We start from the raw sequence: 17617 nt of genomic DNA, 5'->3' as shown, positions 1-17617 counted from the left end.
TATCAGGTGATGAACATTTCGATTGTTTCTGTTTTATGGCTATTAAGAATAATGCTGCCATGAGTATGTATGTAACAGTTTTTGTGTGGGCTTACGTTTTTATTTTTCTGGAGTATATACCTACAAGTAGAATTGTTGAGTCATTTGATGACTATTTTTTTAACCTTTTGTGGAACTAAAGTGTTTTTCCAAAGTGGCTGCACTATTTTATTTTATTTTATTTTATTTTTTGAAGAAAGTGTCCAGCCTGCCTAATATGGTAAAACCCCTCTCTACTAAAAATACAAAAAAAGAGAAAGGTCTCACTTTGTCACCCAACCTGGAGTACGGTGACACAGTCCCACTCAGCCCAGCCTTAACCTCTCAGGCTCAAGTGATCCTCCTGCCTCCGCCTTCTAAGTAGCTGGGACTACAGGCACACACTACCATGCCCAGCTCGTTTTATTTTTTGTAGCGACAGGATTTCCCTGTGTTGCCCAGGCTGGTCTTGAACTCCTGGGCCCACGTGATCCTCTCACTTCAGCCTCCTGAAGTGCTAGGATTACAGGTGTGAGCCACCACACTCAGCATGCACTATTTTATATTCCAACCTCCTCATATCCCCCAGCACTAGGCAACCTTTTTTTTTTTTTTTGAGATGGAATTTCGCACTGTCACCCGGGCTGGAGTGCAATGGTGCGATTCTCGGCTCACTTCAACCTCTGCCTTCTGGGTTCATGTGATTCTCCTGCTTCAGCCTGTATGAGATTTCCAGTTTCTCCACATTATCACCAACACTTCTTGTTGTCCATTATATTTATTATAGCCATTCGATTGTGGGTTTGTTTTTTTTTTTTGTTTTTTTTTTTTTTTTTGAGATGGAGTCTCACTCTGTCACCCAGGCTGGAGTGCAGTGGTGCGATCTCTGCTCACTGCAAGCTCCACTTTCCGAGTTCATGCCATTCTCCTACGTCAGCCTCCCAAGCAGCTGGGACTACAGGTGCCCACCACCACGTCCAGCTAATTTTTTTATATTTTTAGTAGAGATGGTGTTTCACGTTATTAGCCAAGATGGTCTTGATCTCCTGATGTCGTGATTCGCCTGCCTCGGCCTCCCAAAGTGCTGGGATTACAGGCGTGAGCCACCGCGCCTGGCTGCTGTTGTGTTTTAAGTGGTATCTCATTGTGGTTTTGATTTATATTTCTCTGATGGCTAACGATGTTGGGAATCATTTTCTGTGTTTATTAGCCATGTATATATTTTCTTTGGAAGACTGTCTATTCAGATCCTTTGCAGTTTTTAAAAATTATTTTTTTTTTACTGTGTGTTTGTTAGACTTTTAAAAGAAAAAAGTTTGCTTATCCTGCCGGGGCTATTTCTTTAATATATTACACAAATGGGCCGAGCACGGTGGCTTATGCCTGTAATCCCAACTGTTTGGGAGACAGGCAGATCACTCAGGTCAGGAGTTCGAGACCAGCCTGGCCAACATGGTAAAACCCCTTCTCTACTAAAAATACAAAAATTAGCTAGGCGCAGTGGCACATGCTTGTAATCCCAGCTACTCAGGAGGCTGAGGCAGGAGAATCACTTAAACCCAGGAGAGAGAGGTTGCAGTGAGTTGAGATGGTGCCTGGGCAACAGAGTGAGACTCTATCTCAAAAAAACAAAAAACCCCACCATATATACATAATTACAAATATATATATTATACAAATATATTTTAGGCTGGGCACACTGGCTCATGCCTGTAATCCTAGCATTTTGGGAGGCCAAGGCAGGAGGATCACTTGAACCCAGGAGTTTGAGACTAGCCTGGGCAACATAGGGAGACTCCATCCCTACAAAAAATTTAAAAATTAATATTTTATTTAATTTTATTACAAGCACACACCTTACCTGTAGTCTCAGCTACTCAGGAGGTTGAGGCAGGAGGATCACTTGAGCCTGGGAAATTGCAAAGGCAGTAAGCTGTGATCAGGCCACTACATTCCAGCCTGGACAACAAAATGAGACCTTGTCTCAAATATATATATATGCACACACACACATATGTATAAATAAAATATGATTACTGTGTGTGTGTATATATATATTTCTAGGTGAAATATAGGGAATTAGGGACTATTATTTTTCTGGATACCCGAGTTTAAGGTGATTAAAACTTGATTTTACCAGTTATTATCAAGTGTTCTGTTAGTATCAACTATCAAAGAAATAGACTTTTAGGATGTGTTAAAAGTGCTTAGAACTTTTTTAGGCACAAAAAGTGAGTACCAGTATAGGTAAACCAGAATTTACTCCTGGTTTTGTTATATCCTTTGTGCCTTTTTAATACCTAACTCTGGGAAAATTTCCTGCTTTTTGGATAATTGTTAAAGTAGACTAGCAAGCTAATTATTTATCTAAATCTTCTATAACTAGATTCTTTTTTTTTCTTTTTTAATAGATTATGGATGTCATAGATAAGGAACTAATTCAACCTTTTGAGATTCTATTTGAAGGAGTTGAATATATTGCCAGAGCTGGATGGACTCCCGAGGGAAAATAGTGCGTATGTTAAATTGTTACTTCTTTATAACTAATTTAGGATCCAGAGCTTTGGAATATTTGTGCTGTTAGGTTTGCCTTGTAGTTGGAGCTGCCTTCACATGTAAATTTGCAGTATAGTTATTACTGCACAAGGCATTTTTCTTGAATTAAGTGGATTTGTGCATTTGTAACCCTATAAGCATAGATGCACTGCAGTTTAATTCTGTCTGTATACTCAGCCAGTTATGGTTCACAGTGTTATTTGTGATTAAATTATATGACTTGAAGGCTCACACATAAATGTATATTTTTAAAAATTGTATAATTGTAGAGCTTTATATGAGGATTATTACAAATAAATAGTTTCTGTGTCTCAGGTAGACAGCAGGAGTTTCACAAGACTGGCATTTGTTGACGTTGATACTAAAGGGAGAAAACTTTTTTTTTGAGTCAGGGTCTCGCTCTGTCACCCAGGCTGGAGTGCAGTGGTGCAGTCATGGCTCGCTGCAGCCTCAACCTCCCCGGCTAAAGGTATCCTCCTGAGTAGCTGGGACTACAGGGACATGCCACCATGTCCAGCTAATTTTTTTCATTTTTTGTAGAGACGATGTCTCATTATTTTGCCAGGTTGGTCTCAAAACTCGTGGGCTCTAGTTATCCTCTTGTTTCAGCCTCCCAAAGTGCCGAGATTACAGGTGTGAACCACTGCACTTGGCAGAACTTTTGTTTATATAGACAGGGTCTCTCTCTCTGTCACCCAGAGTGTAGTGCAGTGGCATGATCGTAGCTTACTGTAATCTTGAAATCCTGGCCTCAAGCAGACCTCTCACCTTGACCTCCCAAAGTGCTGGGATTATAGGCTCATGCCAGCCTACAGGGATAAAACACTTTCACTGGTCAACTGTGGTTTTGGACATTTCAAGAAAACCACTTTTTATAAATTCTATTGAAGCTTAAAGTGTATTTTTAATTAACTATTTGTAAGTGATAATTTAATATACACTAAAGCAGTTCTTTCATTGTGATTATAGATATAATTGATAGGTGCCAAATGAGATATAGAGGATTCTTTTTCCGATAGCTTGCTTTATTTCTGGTTCTTCTCTTTTATTTATTTAAATAGTGCTTGGTCCATCCTACTAGATCGCTCCCAAACTCGCCTACAAATAGTGTTGATTTCACCTGAATTATTTATCCCAGTAGAAGATGATGTTATGGAAAGGCAGAGACTCATTGAGTCAGTGCCTGACTCTGTGACGCCACTAATTATCTATGAAGAAACAACAGACATCTGGATAAATGTATGCATTTTTTCCTGTACTTGTTTAAATATTTTCTCAGAATGCTAAAGCAAATGAAGTTATATAGCAAACTATCAAAATGCTTTTTTTTTTATTTTAAAGGGACCATGTTATTTCTTTAGTATGAACAATTCCAATTCGAGTGATGGTTCCAGAATGGAATGGTTTGTATTTAATAGATAGAAAGTAGGTGCCATTGAAATGACATCTCCTTGGCCTCAGATTTGTTCCTGGAGATAACAGATATTAAATACACAGCCTCATCAGTGCTTCTGAGAGGACTTCATGAGTCTGGTCTAGAAAAGACTTTCTCTTTTATGTTGGCAAACTGTACCAAAATGTACCAATTTTTAATTGAATTTTGAATTTTCCAATTTAGCAGAAAAGTTTAAGATACAAAATAAATAAAGCCATTTCACTTCCTAGCTGAATATAAGTTTAAGCTTCATATGATTTGCCTATAAATACCTGTTTTCCCCTGAACTATTAGAAAAATTCTCTTCGGAAAACAAAAGTAAAAAAAAATTTTACCTCATCTCTCTGTAACAAGATTTATTTTATTAAACAAACCTTGTGCCATGTTTCAAGGATTATAGAGATGTTGAGTAAGAAAAAACTTTTCATCATATTTTCCTTTTTACTCCATTTGAAAACATTTACTTCTCAGTAGATGAAGTCTTTGACTAAAGCAAAATAAATCTGAAAGCCCCAAGCAAAATTTATTACTGTAAATACAGCATTCCTGTGGCACTGATGGTTATTTATATTTCAAAGTATATTTATCAAGTAATTTTTATTATAGCCTAATTGAATTATGTAGTATTTTCATAATCTGTATAGTAAATTTAGCTATTCATTTTACAGATCCATGACATCTTTCATGTTTTTCCCCAAAGTCACGAAGAGGAAATTGAGTTTATTTTTGCCTCTGAATGCAAAACAGGTTTCCGTCATTTATACAAAATTACATCTATTTTAAAGGAAAGCAAATATAAACGATCCAGTGGTGGGCTGCCTGCTCCAAGTAAGAAATCCATTTTATTTTAAAAACAGAAAAAATGTTGGAAGCAGAAGGTGGGAGGGACAGGGGAATGTATCTTTTGCATGCTTTGTAAGCATCAAATACTTGCTTCATTAAACTTAATATGTAAGTTAAACAAAAATATAAATACATGTATGTGTAAAAAACACAGGACAAAGTTCTTAATGGATTGACACGTACTATAAAGTATTAATAGTGAATAATCTGTAAGTAGCAGGATTACTGATTTTTACTTTCTACTTTTGCTTTGACTGCAATTTTTAATTTGTTTAAAGTGAGCCCATTTAGAAAAAACTATTTTTGGCTGGGTGCAGTGGCTCACACCTGTAATCCCAGCACTTTGGGAGGCCGAGGCAGGCGGATCACCTGAGGTCAGGAGTTTTGAGACCAGCCTGGCCAACATGGCGAAACACCATCTCTACTAAAAAATGCAAAAATGAACCGGGCGTGGTAGTGTGCACCTGTAGTCCCAGCTTACTCGAGAAGCTGAAGCAGAAGAATCGCTCGAACCCAGGAGGCGGAGGTTGCAGTGAGCCAAGATCATGCCACCGCACTCCAGTTTGGCGACACAGCAAGACTCTGTCTCAAAAGAAAAAAAAAAAGACAACACTATTTTTTAAATGTTATGTAATTATTAGATATTTTTACACACTAGGTGTTTCTTATACTGTGCACATCTACACTGGAGTTAATTTATAGTTATAGGTCTTTGGATTGATATAATTATGTTGCCCAAAGTAAAATTAAATATTATATCAGCTGAAGTTAATTTTTCTTTAAAAAGTGGTTTTCCTGTCGAGCACGGTGGTTCACGCCTGTAATCCCAGCACTTTGGGAGACTGAGGCGGGCGGATCACTAGGTCAGGAGATCCAGACCATCCTGGCTAACATGGTGAAACCCCATCTCTACTAAAAATACAAAACATTAGCCAGGCGCGGTGTCGGGCGCCTGTAGTCCCGGATACTTGGGAAGCTTAGGCAGGAGAATGGCATGAACCTGGGAGGTGGAGCTTGTAGTGAGCCAAGATCGCGCCACTGCATTCTAGCCGGGCGACAGAGCTAGACACCGTCTCAAAAAAAAAGGTGGTTTTCCTTAAGTGGTGGTTTTTCATCTGGAAAATATGATTCAGAATGGATGCATAAGCGTAGAAAAAGTGAATGGGTACATAGAACACTTTTCCTGGGTTTTCCTAAAACCAAGTTACAGTTCTCAACTGTAATAATATAGTTTGTTTTAGAATAGGAGGCACTTTATGGTAAGTTATGTTGTATGCTTAACTCCATTTGTAACTTAACAGATTCAGCATGGCCCTTTTTAAAAATTGTGGAAGAGGGCCAAGCGTGGTGGCTCATGCCTGTAATCTCAGCACTTTGGGAGGCCAAGGTGGGTGGATCACAAGGTCAGGAGATCGAGACCATCCTGGCTAACATGGTGAAACCCTGTGTCTACTAAAAATACAAAAAAAAAAAAAAAAGGTGGGCATGGTGGCAGGCGCCTGTAGTCCCGGCTACTCGGGAGGCTGAGGCAGGAGAATGGCGTGAACCCGGGAGGCAGAGCTTGCAGTGAGCTGAGATCGCGCCACTGCACTCCAGCCTTGGTGACAAGCAGGAGACTCCCTCTCAAAAAAAAAAAAAAAAAATTTTGTGGAAAAATGTACATAACAAGATTTAGCATTGTGACCATTTTTCCATTTTTAAGGGTATAGTTTAGTGACATTGAGTATATTTATATATTTTTTTAATTAATTAATTAATTTATTTTTTTGAGACAGAGTCTCACTCTGTCACCCAGGCTGGAGTGCAGTGGTGCTATCTCAGCTCACTGCAACCTCAGCCTCCCAGGTTCAAGCAATTCTTCTACCTCAGCCTCCTGAGTAGCTGGAATTACAGGTGTGCGCCACCATACCTGGCTAATTTTTGTATTTTTAGTAGAGACAGGGTTTCACTATGTTGGCCGAGCTGGTCTCGAACTCCTGACCTCATGTGATTCACCAGCCTTGGCCTCCCAAAATGCTGGGATTACAAGCGTGAGCCACTGCACCCAGCTGATTATGTTCATATTGTGCAACCATCACCACCATCAGTCTCCAGAATTTTTTTCATCTTCCAAAACTGAAACTACCCATTAAACAGTCACTTTCTATTACCCCCTTACCCCCAGCCTCTGGCAGCCACTTTCTGTCTCTGTGAATGTAACTACTCTAGATGTCTTATTTAAGTGGAGTCATACAGTTTTTGTCCTTTTTTTGACTGGCTTATTTACTTAGCATAATACCCTCAAGTTTCATCCATTTTGTAGTGCATGTCAGGATTTCCTTCCTTTTTAGGGCTGAGTAAGATTTCGTTGTACGTATATACCACGTTTTGTTTATCTGTTCGTCGGCACTGGGGGATTGGTTCCACCTTTTGGCTATTGTGAATAATGCTGCTGTGGACATGGGTGTACAAGTATCTGTTCCTGTCTCTGCTTTCAGTTCTTTTGGGTATGTACTCAAAAGTGGAATTTTCTGGATCATACGGTAATTCTATTTTCAGTTTTTTGAGGGGCTACCATACTGTTTTCCATAGGAGCTACATCATTGAAACACCAATGGTCGTGGCTACCGCTGCCCCATTTTACATTCCCACTAACAGTGCACAGGGTTTTAATTTGTCTACATTCTGGATGATACTTGTTATATTCTGCTTTTTAAATAATAGCCATCTTAGTCTTTCTTGCTGCAAGTCATCCTCCTTTACCTTCATATCTACTTCATTTCCTTCTTCCTCCTCTTTGCTTTCTTAAGAGCTGTAATGTAAAACAGTTAGTATTTATCTATGTTAATCTTGTAATTTCTGTCTATAGTATTTAAAGTACTAAATTGATTTTTTAATTTTTTTGTGCTCCTTGAGTTTACAATTTTTTAAAAAACTTACGTGAAAGCCTAGGAAAGTCACTAGTACTGTCTCTCCTCCTAGGCCTGTCATCAGCTGTCACTCCCCACAGCAATAGATACAAGCAGTGAGGAAAAGAGAAATGATTTTCCCTTTTTAAGCTGTTCCTATAGGCCACTGAGAGAGCCTTGTCAAGACAAACGCTCATAAAAACAAATGAGTGCTGGGTGTGGTGGCTCACGCCTATAATCTCAACACTTTGGGAGGCTGAGGCAGGCAGATTGTTTGAGTCCAGGAGTTTGAGACTAGCCTAGGCAACATGGCAAAACCCTGTCTCTACAAAAAAAGACAAAAAAAAAAAAACTAACCAAGTGTGGTGGCATGAACCTGTAGTCCTAGCTACTTGGGAGGTTGAGGTGGGAGGATCACCTGAGCCTGGGGAGGTCAAGGCTGCAATGAGCTGTGATCGTGCCACTGCACTGTAGCCTGGGCAACAGAGCAGAACAGGAAGAAAACAAAAACAAAACGAATGGGACATGTTGACATTTACTATGGTAAACACTTACCTGGGTAATTGTTTGGCAAATGAAGAACAATTGTATTAAACATTTTCTTTTGTGGGTTTTAAAGTAGTTTGTTGCACTTTTAGAAGAAATGCCTTATTGAAATAGCTGATATGGCTACCTCAGAAGTGCCAGGGAGTCAAGCCAGTCCTAACTCAGTGCCTTTGGATTGCACCAGGCTGGTTTTAATGCCTTTATGGCCAGTCGTGTGATGGTCTTTGTGGGAGTGAGACAGGGACCCCAGCCCTGCAGCTCTGGACCCTGGCTCCCTGAATGCCATAATAACATATATTTGAGTGGCAAAGCTGTACCCCTCACAGTGGCCAAGAGCCAGTTCTCCTGTTCCTCCAAAGCCCAGACTCAGAAGATAAAGCTGGCTCGGGGCAGCAGCCGACCCAACTTCCACCTAGCACTGGGGTGGAATAGAGGTATTTGGGTCTCTCTAGCCTGTAAATGTCATACTTTCAACTAACTACTGAGTTTGGGGTTGGGGGGAGTATCCTGGCAGAAATATCACTGCATTGCCCTGGACCTCCTTTTTTACCCCAGTGTCTAAGGTACAAGAGTACAAGTAAGAAGGCCGACCAGCACCTTTAACACTGACTTTATTTATTTTTAAATCTGAAAATATCTTGGGAAAGTTTTACAAAAAGAAAAAAAGAAATCAACAGAAACAAGTTATGGAAAAAAAACAAAAAGAAAAGAAATGCTTTGTCAATCCATTAGACTTCTTTGTTTGTCTAACCAAAGGTTCAAGAATACAGGTGCTTTTGAGTTTTCTTCTGGCTTTGCCAAAAAATCTCTTTGCTATTTTTGCATTATCTAAATAGATCATTCCATTATTATTCCAATTATTGTAAAGACTCATAACTTGGATTGTTTTTTTAACTGTAGAGTTTTTTTAATTGAAGTGAAATTCATAAAACATTAAGTTAACCATATAAAAATAAACAATTCAGGCCCATGCCTGTAATCCCAGTATTTTGAGAGGCCAAGGCGGGAGGGCTTTAGGCCAGCAGTTCAAGACCAGCGTGGGCAATATAGTGAGACCTCATTGCTACCAAAAATAATAATTTGCTGGGTTTAGTGGTGTCTAGTCCTGGCTACTCAGGAGGCTGAGGTAGGAGGAAAGCTTGAGCCTAAGAGGCGAAGGCTGCAGTGAGCTGTGATCATGCTGCTGCACTCCAGCCTCAGGAACAGAGTGAGACTCTGTCTCCAAAAAAATAAAAAATAAAAATAAGCAATGCAGTGGCATTTAGTACATTCACAATGCTGTGTAACCTCTGTCTAGTTCAAAAACATTTTTATTACTCCAAACATAACTTTTTGGAAAAAGGAGCTTAGAGTACTGTTCTTAATTGTTTCATTTGCTAATAGTCTGGTATAATGTACTGAATTATAATTATATTTATCTTCAGGTGATTTCAAGTGTCCTATCAAAGAGGAGATAGCAATTACCAGTGGTGAATGGGAAGTTCTTGGCCGGCATGGATCTAATGTATGTTATTTTATTCTACTGATATGTTTGGTCAGTATTACTGTGTGAATGCAGTGCTAAAAATGAGTGTAATTTAATATGACCCCGGTATTTTTTTTTCCGAGACAGAGTCTTGCTCTGTCGCCCAGAGCTGGAGTGCAATGAGTGGGGTGATCTCGGCTCACTGCAACTTCCGCCTCCCGGGTTCAAGCAGTTCTCCTGCCTCTGCCTCCCAAGTAGCTGGGATTATAGGCAGGTGCCACCACACCCGGCTAACTTTTTTGTATTTTTAGTAGAGACGGAGTTTCACCATGTTGGCCAGGCTGGTCTCAAACTCCTGACCTCGTGATCTGCCCGCCTCGGCCTCACTTTACAAGGCGTGAGCCACTGTGCCCAGCCAACCCCAGTATTTTTAAAATACTAAGTTAGGGCCTAAAATTACTCACATTGTTGAAAAGAAATAATCTTAGTTTAAATTATAAATCTCATTTATTTTATAGCTCTTTTATAGATGTGTTCCTAAAGGTTATTTTCTTTTCTTTTTTGTGAGACAGGGTCTTGCTCTGTCACCCTGGCTGTAGTGCAGGGCACAATCATGGCTCACTGCAGTCTCAACCTCCCAGGCTGACGATCCACCCACTTCAGCCCCTGGAGTAGCTGGGACTACGGGTGTACACCACCACAAGCTAATTTTTAAATTTTTGGTAGAGATAGGGTCTCATATATATTGACTGGGCTGGTCTCAAACCTAAACATCTACTACGCCTAAACATCTACTACTTGCCCCTACGTTTATCAGTTTTCTTTCATGTCATGTGTACTTGTGATACGTTAGTTTGTCTTTCTCTCTTCTCTATTTTCTTTTTCTTTTTTTTTTTTTTTTTGAGATGGAGTCTCACTCTGTAGCCCAGGTTGGAGTGCAGTGGCATGATCTTGGCTTACTGCAACTTCCACCTCCTTGGTTCAAGCAATTCTGCTGCTTCAGCCTCCCGAGTAGCTGGGATTACAGGCATGCACCACCATGCTCGGCTAATTTTTGTATTTTTAGGAGAGACAGGATTTCGCCATGTTGGCCATGCTGGTCTTGAACTCTCAGGCTCAAAGGATCCTCCCACCTTGCCACCTCCCAGGCGTGAGCCACCGTGTCCTGCTCACCATTTTCTTTTCTTTTTTGAGACAGGGTCTGACTTTGTTGCCTAGGCTGGAGTGCAGTGGCACAATCTTGGCTCACTACAACCTCTGCCTCCTGGGCTCAAGCCATCCTCCCACCTCAGCCTCCCAAGTAGCTGAGACTACAGGCACACACCACCACACCCAGCTAATTTTTGTATTTTTTGTAGACAGGGTTCCGCCATGTTGCCCAGGCCGGTCTCAAACTCCTGAGCTAAAGCATTTCACCCGCCTCGGCCTCCCAAAGTGCTGAGGTTACACGTGTGAACCACCACGCCTGGCCAAGCCCACCATTTTAAAATGTATTGTTGCTCATTGATGAGAAAGGGACATATTCATAGTTTTAGAGCCTAGCAAAAGTTGTAAGTTAGCATATGGTTTGAAAAGTGACTTAAAAATCTATTACAGACTACTTGTATCTACATTATAAATTGCATTTACTGCCTGGGCACAGTGGCACACACCTATAATCCAGCCCTTTGGGAGATGAAGGCTGGAGAATTGCTTGAGGCCAAGAGTTCAGTAACAGTTTGGGCAACATATAAGACCCTGTCTCTGCCAAAAATAAAAAAAAAAAAAAAATTAGCTGGGCATGGTGATGCACACCTGTAGTCCTAGCTAGTTGGGAGGCTGAGGCAGGAGAATCGCTTGAGTGCAGGAAGTCCAGGCTGCAAATGAATTGTGATCATATCACTGCACTACAGCCTGGCTGAAAGAGTGATACTCTGTCTCAAAAATAAATAAATAAATAAATTGCATTTACTTCTTCTGAAGTAGTGATTGTCTTTCATTCATCTGTTTATCTTACCCCACAAATTTAAACTTTAATCCACCACCTGCAAAGAGTGATGGGCATTTATACAGAGCTTACTTAGATTGATAAGGAAAAGGAAGGAAGTCCACCCTCTTTTATTCTCAGTACCAATTCAGTGAATTCTTTAAAGAAAAAAAAATTGCCTTTTTGAAGTACCTTGCATTTGTTGCAGCTGTCACTTGGATGATCATATTCATGAGATGCCTAGGGACTCCATCCTGTATGTGTGTGACACATACAGTTGAGGTATGCTGCCAGGATTTAGTGAAGGCCTAAGTGTGGTTTCCTCAAATTGACAGGAATATTTATTGAAGGATTATGTTTACTGACTACTGTAAAAATCACTTGTAGTTTCTAAAGTGATTAAGGAGACATAATGAAGATCCAGATCCCAGGTTTGTTTTTGTTAGTAAAAACTTTAGAGTATCTGCTGGGCATGGTAGCTCAAACTTGTAGTTCCAACACTTTGGGAGGCCAATGTTGGGAGATCACTTATGCCCAGGAATTTGATACCAGCTTGGACAACATAGTGAGACTCTGTCTCTGCAAATAAAATTTTTAAATTAGACAGGCATGGTGGGGCATACCTGTAATTGCAGCACTTTGGGAGGCCAAGGCAAGAGGATGGCTTTAGCCCAGGAGTTTGAGGTCAGCCTGGGTAACATAGGCAGACTCCATCTCTACCAAAAAAAAAAAGTCAGGCTGGTGATGGTGGTGCATTCCTGTAGTCCCAGTAACTAAGGAGGCTGAGTGGGGAGGATTGCTTTAGCCTGGGAGGTTGAGGCTGCATTGAGCTGTGACCACAATACTGTACTACTGTACTATAGCCTGGGTGTCAGAATGATACCTGCCTCAAAACAGCAGCAACAACAAACACTTTAGGGTATCAAGATGGACCTTTAAAGTCTCATTTCCACTGAGATCCTCACGTGGCCTTCTTGTTATATATCCAAATAAATTTTTGGGTTTTATTTTTGTTTCCAAATATTTTTTTCTGTTGAAGGACCTTGGATGTTACTGTCACCTGAGAAAAAACTCTTATTGTGGAATTCTGGGTTCTGAAAACAGAAAACTACACTGATGTAAATTTCATGCTATGTGATGGTTGAAGGATAAGAGTCATTACATAATGCTGAGGGAACCCCAATAATTGTAATTGCATACATCTGATCCTTATTTGAGCCACCTAAACATCTACTACTTGCCACTACGTTTATCAGTTTTCTTTCATGTCATGTTTGCTTGTGATACATTGATATGTTAGTCTGTTTTTCTCTCTATTTTCCCTCTTTTTTTTTTGAGATGGAATCTCACTCTGTCGCCCAGGTTGGAGTATAGTGACATGATCTCAGCTTACTGCAACTTCTGCCTCCTGGGTTCAAGCATTGCTGCTTCAGCCTGCCAAGTAGCTGGGATTACAGGCATACACCACCATGCCCGCCTAATTTTTGTATTTTTAGTAGAGACAGGGTTTCGCCATGTTGGCCAGGATGGTCTTGAACCCCTGACCTCAGGTGATCCACCCACTTTGACCTCCCAGAGTGCCAGGATTTCAGGCGTGAGCCACCGCACCTGGCCTTTCCTTCCTTCTATTATTTTTTTGTGTTTCTTTGTTTGGAGACAAGTCTTACTCTTGTCCTCCAGGCTAGAGTGCGATGGTGCGAAGTCAGCTCACAGCAATCTCCACCTCCCAGGTTCAAGCGATTCTCCTGCCTCGGCCCCCTGACTAGCTGGGATTACAGGCACCTGCCACCACGCCCGGCTAATTTTTGTATTTTTAGTAGAGACGGGATTTCACCATGTTAGCCAGGCTGGCCTCAAACTTGTGAGCTCAAGCAATCTGCCTCCCAAAGTACTGGGATTACAGGCGTGAGCCACCATGCCTGGCCCTTTCCCTCTGTTCTTGATTTGTTTTTTGACTTAAGTTATCTTTTTCCTTCTCTGCTTTTACAAGTCTGTTCCCACCCGAAGTTTTTTTTTTTTTTTTGAGACGGAATCTCACTCTGTTGCACAGGCTGGAGTGCAATAGTGCGATCTCAGCTCATTTTAACCTCCGCCTCCTAGGTTCAAGTGATTCTCCTTCTTCAGTCTCTTGAGTTGCTGGTATTACAGGCGCCCACCACTATGCCCAGCTAATTTTTATATTTTTAGTAGAGATGGGGTTTTGCCATGTTGGCCAAGCTGGTCTCGAACTCCTGACCTCAGGGGATCCTCTTGCCTTGGACTCCCAAAGTGCTGGGATTACAGGTGTGAGCCACCGCACCTGGCCACCCACCCAAAGATTTCTAATGGCAGTAATTGGGTAAAGCTTTAAGACTTTTAAGCCTATGAGCTTTTTCTTTTTTGGGATGGAGTCTCGCTCTGTCACCCAGGCTGGAGTGCAGTGGTGCGATCTCAGCCCACTGCAACCTCCACCTCCTGGGTTCAAGGAATTCTCATGCCTCAGCCTCCCGAGTAGCTGGGATTATGGGCACCTGCCACCACACTTGGCTAATTTTTGTAATTTTTTTTTTTTTTTTTTTTTTTGAGACTGAGTTTTGCTCTTGTTGCCCAGGCTGGAGTGCAATGGTGCGATCTTGGCTCACTGCAACCTCTGCCTCCTGGGTTCAAGCGATTCTCCTATCTCAGCCTCCTGAGTAGCTGGGATTACAGGTGCATGCCACCATGCCCAGCTAATTTTTGTATTTTTAGTAGAGACAGAGTTTCACTATGTTAGCTAGGCTGGTCTCGAACTCTTGACCTCAAGTGACCTGCTGCCTCCACCTCGCAAAGTTTTGGGATTACAGGCATGGGCCACTGCGCCCAGCCACCTGTGAGCTTTTTATTGTTGTGGGTGGTTCTCAAAGTGCTGGACCAGTGCAAAGCGTCAGCATCACCTGGGAACTTACTAGAAATGCACATTCTTGGCTAGGCACAGTGGCTTATGCCTGTAATCCCAGCACTTTGGGAGGCCAAGGCGGGCGGATCATCTGAGGTCAGGAGTTTGAGACCAGCCTGGCCAACATGGTGAAACCCCGTCTCTACTGAAAATATAAAATTAGCCATGTGTGGTGGCACATATGCCTGTAATCCCAGCTACTTGGGAGGCTGAGGCAGGAGAATCGCTTGAACCCAGGAGGCAGAGGTTGTAGTGAGCCAAGATGGCGCCACTGCACTCCAGCCTGGGCAACAAGAGCGAAACTTGGTCTCAAAAAAAAAAAAAAGAAAGAAAAAAAGAAATACATATTCTTGGGCCCACCTCTGACATCCTGAATCAAACTTTGTTGGTGGGGCTTAGTAATCTGTTTAACAAGCCCCCCACCCGATTATGATACTTCTGTTGGATGTTAAGTAGTTACAGGAAACAGGAAAACCACTGTCGATGGTGGTGAGGAATTGACTGGTTATTTTTTTAGTTTTGAAAGGCCTGACTCCCATCTGCTAGGTCAAAACAGAAAGAGTCCTGATCTTTTGCAAAGATTAACACATACTTGTAAAGTTTCATGAATATTTGTTTCCTATCATTTGTATGCTTTCTGTGTATGTCATATGGGCCTACTTAATCCCAACTGTGTTGATTTCTATTTATGCATGCTAAAAATATGTTTAGTGATGAAGAGACAGCTTCCTGGAGGGGGAAAGACATTTAAAAATAACTTACTTTTAGAAATATATCTGTGTTTTCATTGCTGTGTAAAAAATTTGCATTTTTTTTTTTTTTGAGATAGGGTCTTGCTCTGTTGCCCAGGCTGGAGTGCATTGGCATGATCATGGCTCGCTGCAGCTTCAAATTCTGGGCTCAAGTGGTCCTTCCACTTCAGCCTTCAAAGTAGCTGGGACTAAAGGGATGCATCACCATGCCCAGCTAATTTTTTCATTTTTTGTAGAATTGGGGTCTCCCTATTTTGCCCAGACTGGTCTCAAACTCCTAAGCTCAAACAATCCTCTCACTTCAGCCTCCCAAAGTGCCGGGATTACAGGTGCAAGCCACCACATCTGGCCAAAAATTTTCTTAAACATTGTTTGAGTTGGCTGGTAGAAGATTTACAGGAACAATAAAAGAAAGCCATTTATTGAAATCATACTGTAATTTGAGAAGAATATTAAGTGAATTCAGCTATTGAGTTTACTTGCGGTTTTTTGAGTTCTGAATGAAGACTTAAAAGATCTTATCCGTGTTTATTTGTAAACTACACCAGTATTGAAACTGTGATTTAGTTCCATTATTCCACAACCCAGTAGAAAAAACACTTTTGCAAATTTGTGCAAAAGACCAAAAAAGTACAGCCTAGAATAATATAACAGTAACTAATAAATGTACAAGATAGTAAAATTAGACTTTGAAGTATGTATGAATGATTGACCTATATTGCAGCTATAGCTACTTGGTAGGCTGAGGCAGGAGAATCGCTTGAACCCGGGAGGCAGAGGTTGCAGTGAGCCGAGATCGCGCCACTGCGCTCCAGCCTGGGCAACAAGAGCGAAATTTGGTCTCAAAAAAAAAAAAGAAAGAAAGAAAGAAAGGCACATTCTTGGGCCCACCTCTGACATCCTGAATCAAACTTTGTTGGTGGGGCTTAGTAATCTGTTTAACAAGATTAGTTATAATCTTGTTATAGCTATAGCTGCAATATAGCAGAGTATTTTTTCCCCTATAAAGAGTTGTTATTTTAAGGAAATAATTCTTGTATTTTAAGAAAAACACGCATTCTGACCAGATGGGAAACTATACAGTGTGTAACTCAGGTGTCCTTTTTCCTTCAGGGCAGGACCTATTCTTAGCTATAAGTCATGAACAGCCAGGCATGGTGGCTCATGTCTGTAATCCCAACACTTTAGGAGGCTGAGGCAGGAGGATTGCTTGAGGCCATGGGTTTAAGACCAGCTTGGGCAACATAGTGAGGCCCCATCTCTTTAAAAACATTTAGAAACTTAGCTGGGCATGGTAGTGTATGCTTGTAGCTACTCAGGAGGCTGGGATGAGAGTATAGCTTCAGCCTCGGATTTTGAAGCTGTAGTGAGCCGTGATCACATCACTGCATTCCAGCCTGGGTAGCAGAGGTGAGACTTCAACTCTTTAAAAAATAAATAAATAAATGAGCAAAATTAACTCAGGTTTATTAATAGTGGCAGCAAAAAAAAAAAAAAAAAAGGGAAAAAAAAGGCATAAGTCAGGAAGTGACTCAAGTGATTCTAAATAAAATTGGGGGTTAGCTTTGCCAAGGTCATGTTAGCCCTGATTTTGTTATTGTTGTTATCTTGTCAGATCCAAGTTGATGAAGTCAGAAGGCTGGTATATTTTGAAGGCACCAAAGACTCCCCTTTAGAGCATCATCTGTACGTAGTCAGTTACGTAAATCCTGGAGAGGTGACAAGGCTGACTGACCGTGGCTATTCACATTCTTGCTGCATCAGTCAGGTATTAAGTTTGTTTAAAAAGGGTTTTATGTCATTAAAACTCTCTGCTTATGTAATACTCCTTTTGAATGATGTGAAATTGGCCTGCAAAAGCCTAATTCTCTAAGGAAAAGCTTTAAAAAGCTTAACTTCAACATTGTTTATGTATATAAATAGTCTCTTATAATACTCCTGCTATATCATTAGTGCAGATATAACAGCAGATAACCTTTTCTGCCTCCCTAAGGAAAAATATAATTGTTTCTTCTTTCCCTAGCATTGTGACTTCTTTATAAGTAAGTATAGTAACCAGAAGAATCCACACTGTGTGTCCCTTTACAAGCTATCAAGTTCTGAAGATGATCTAACTTGCAAAACAAAGGAATTTTGGGCCACCATTTTGGATTCAGCAGGTATTCTTTTTTTCCCCGATCCTGACGTTAAGTAGGATTAATATGTTAGTACACTAAACTTGTGTCATATTTTCA

At 40.9% G+C, this 17617-nt stretch overlaps 1 protein-coding gene across 6 annotated transcripts in view; it reads left to right on the top strand.

Moving 5' to 3' along the window:
• The window catches only part of DPP8 (dipeptidyl peptidase 8), a 76036-nt gene that overhangs the window by 35848 nt on the left and 22571 nt on the right, over positions 1-17617 (top strand). For all 6 annotated transcript variants that reach the window (XR_013395679.1, XR_013395678.1, XM_015142500.3 and 3 more), the window contains 6 exons: positions 2430-2530; positions 3636-3813; positions 4678-4837; positions 9711-9790; positions 16999-17151; positions 17407-17542. Coding sequence is in view for 4 of the 6 variants with exons in the window: in XM_015142500.3 (XP_014997986.2) it covers positions 2430-2530; positions 3636-3813; positions 4678-4837; positions 9711-9790; positions 16999-17151; positions 17407-17542 (808 nt within the window). In the remaining 2 variants the exon portion in view is untranslated. The remainder of the gene's footprint in view (positions 1-2429; positions 2531-3635; positions 3814-4677; positions 4838-9710; positions 9791-16998; positions 17152-17406; positions 17543-17617) is intronic.

The sequence above is a fragment of the Macaca mulatta genome, chromosome 7, assembly GCF_049350105.2.
Source record: "Macaca mulatta isolate MMU2019108-1 chromosome 7, T2T-MMU8v2.0, whole genome shotgun sequence".
Lineage (NCBI taxonomy): Eukaryota > Metazoa > Chordata > Mammalia > Primates > Cercopithecidae > Macaca > Macaca mulatta.
Note: the sequence above shows the minus strand (reverse complement) of the source record. Positions and strands in the feature narration are given on the sequence as shown.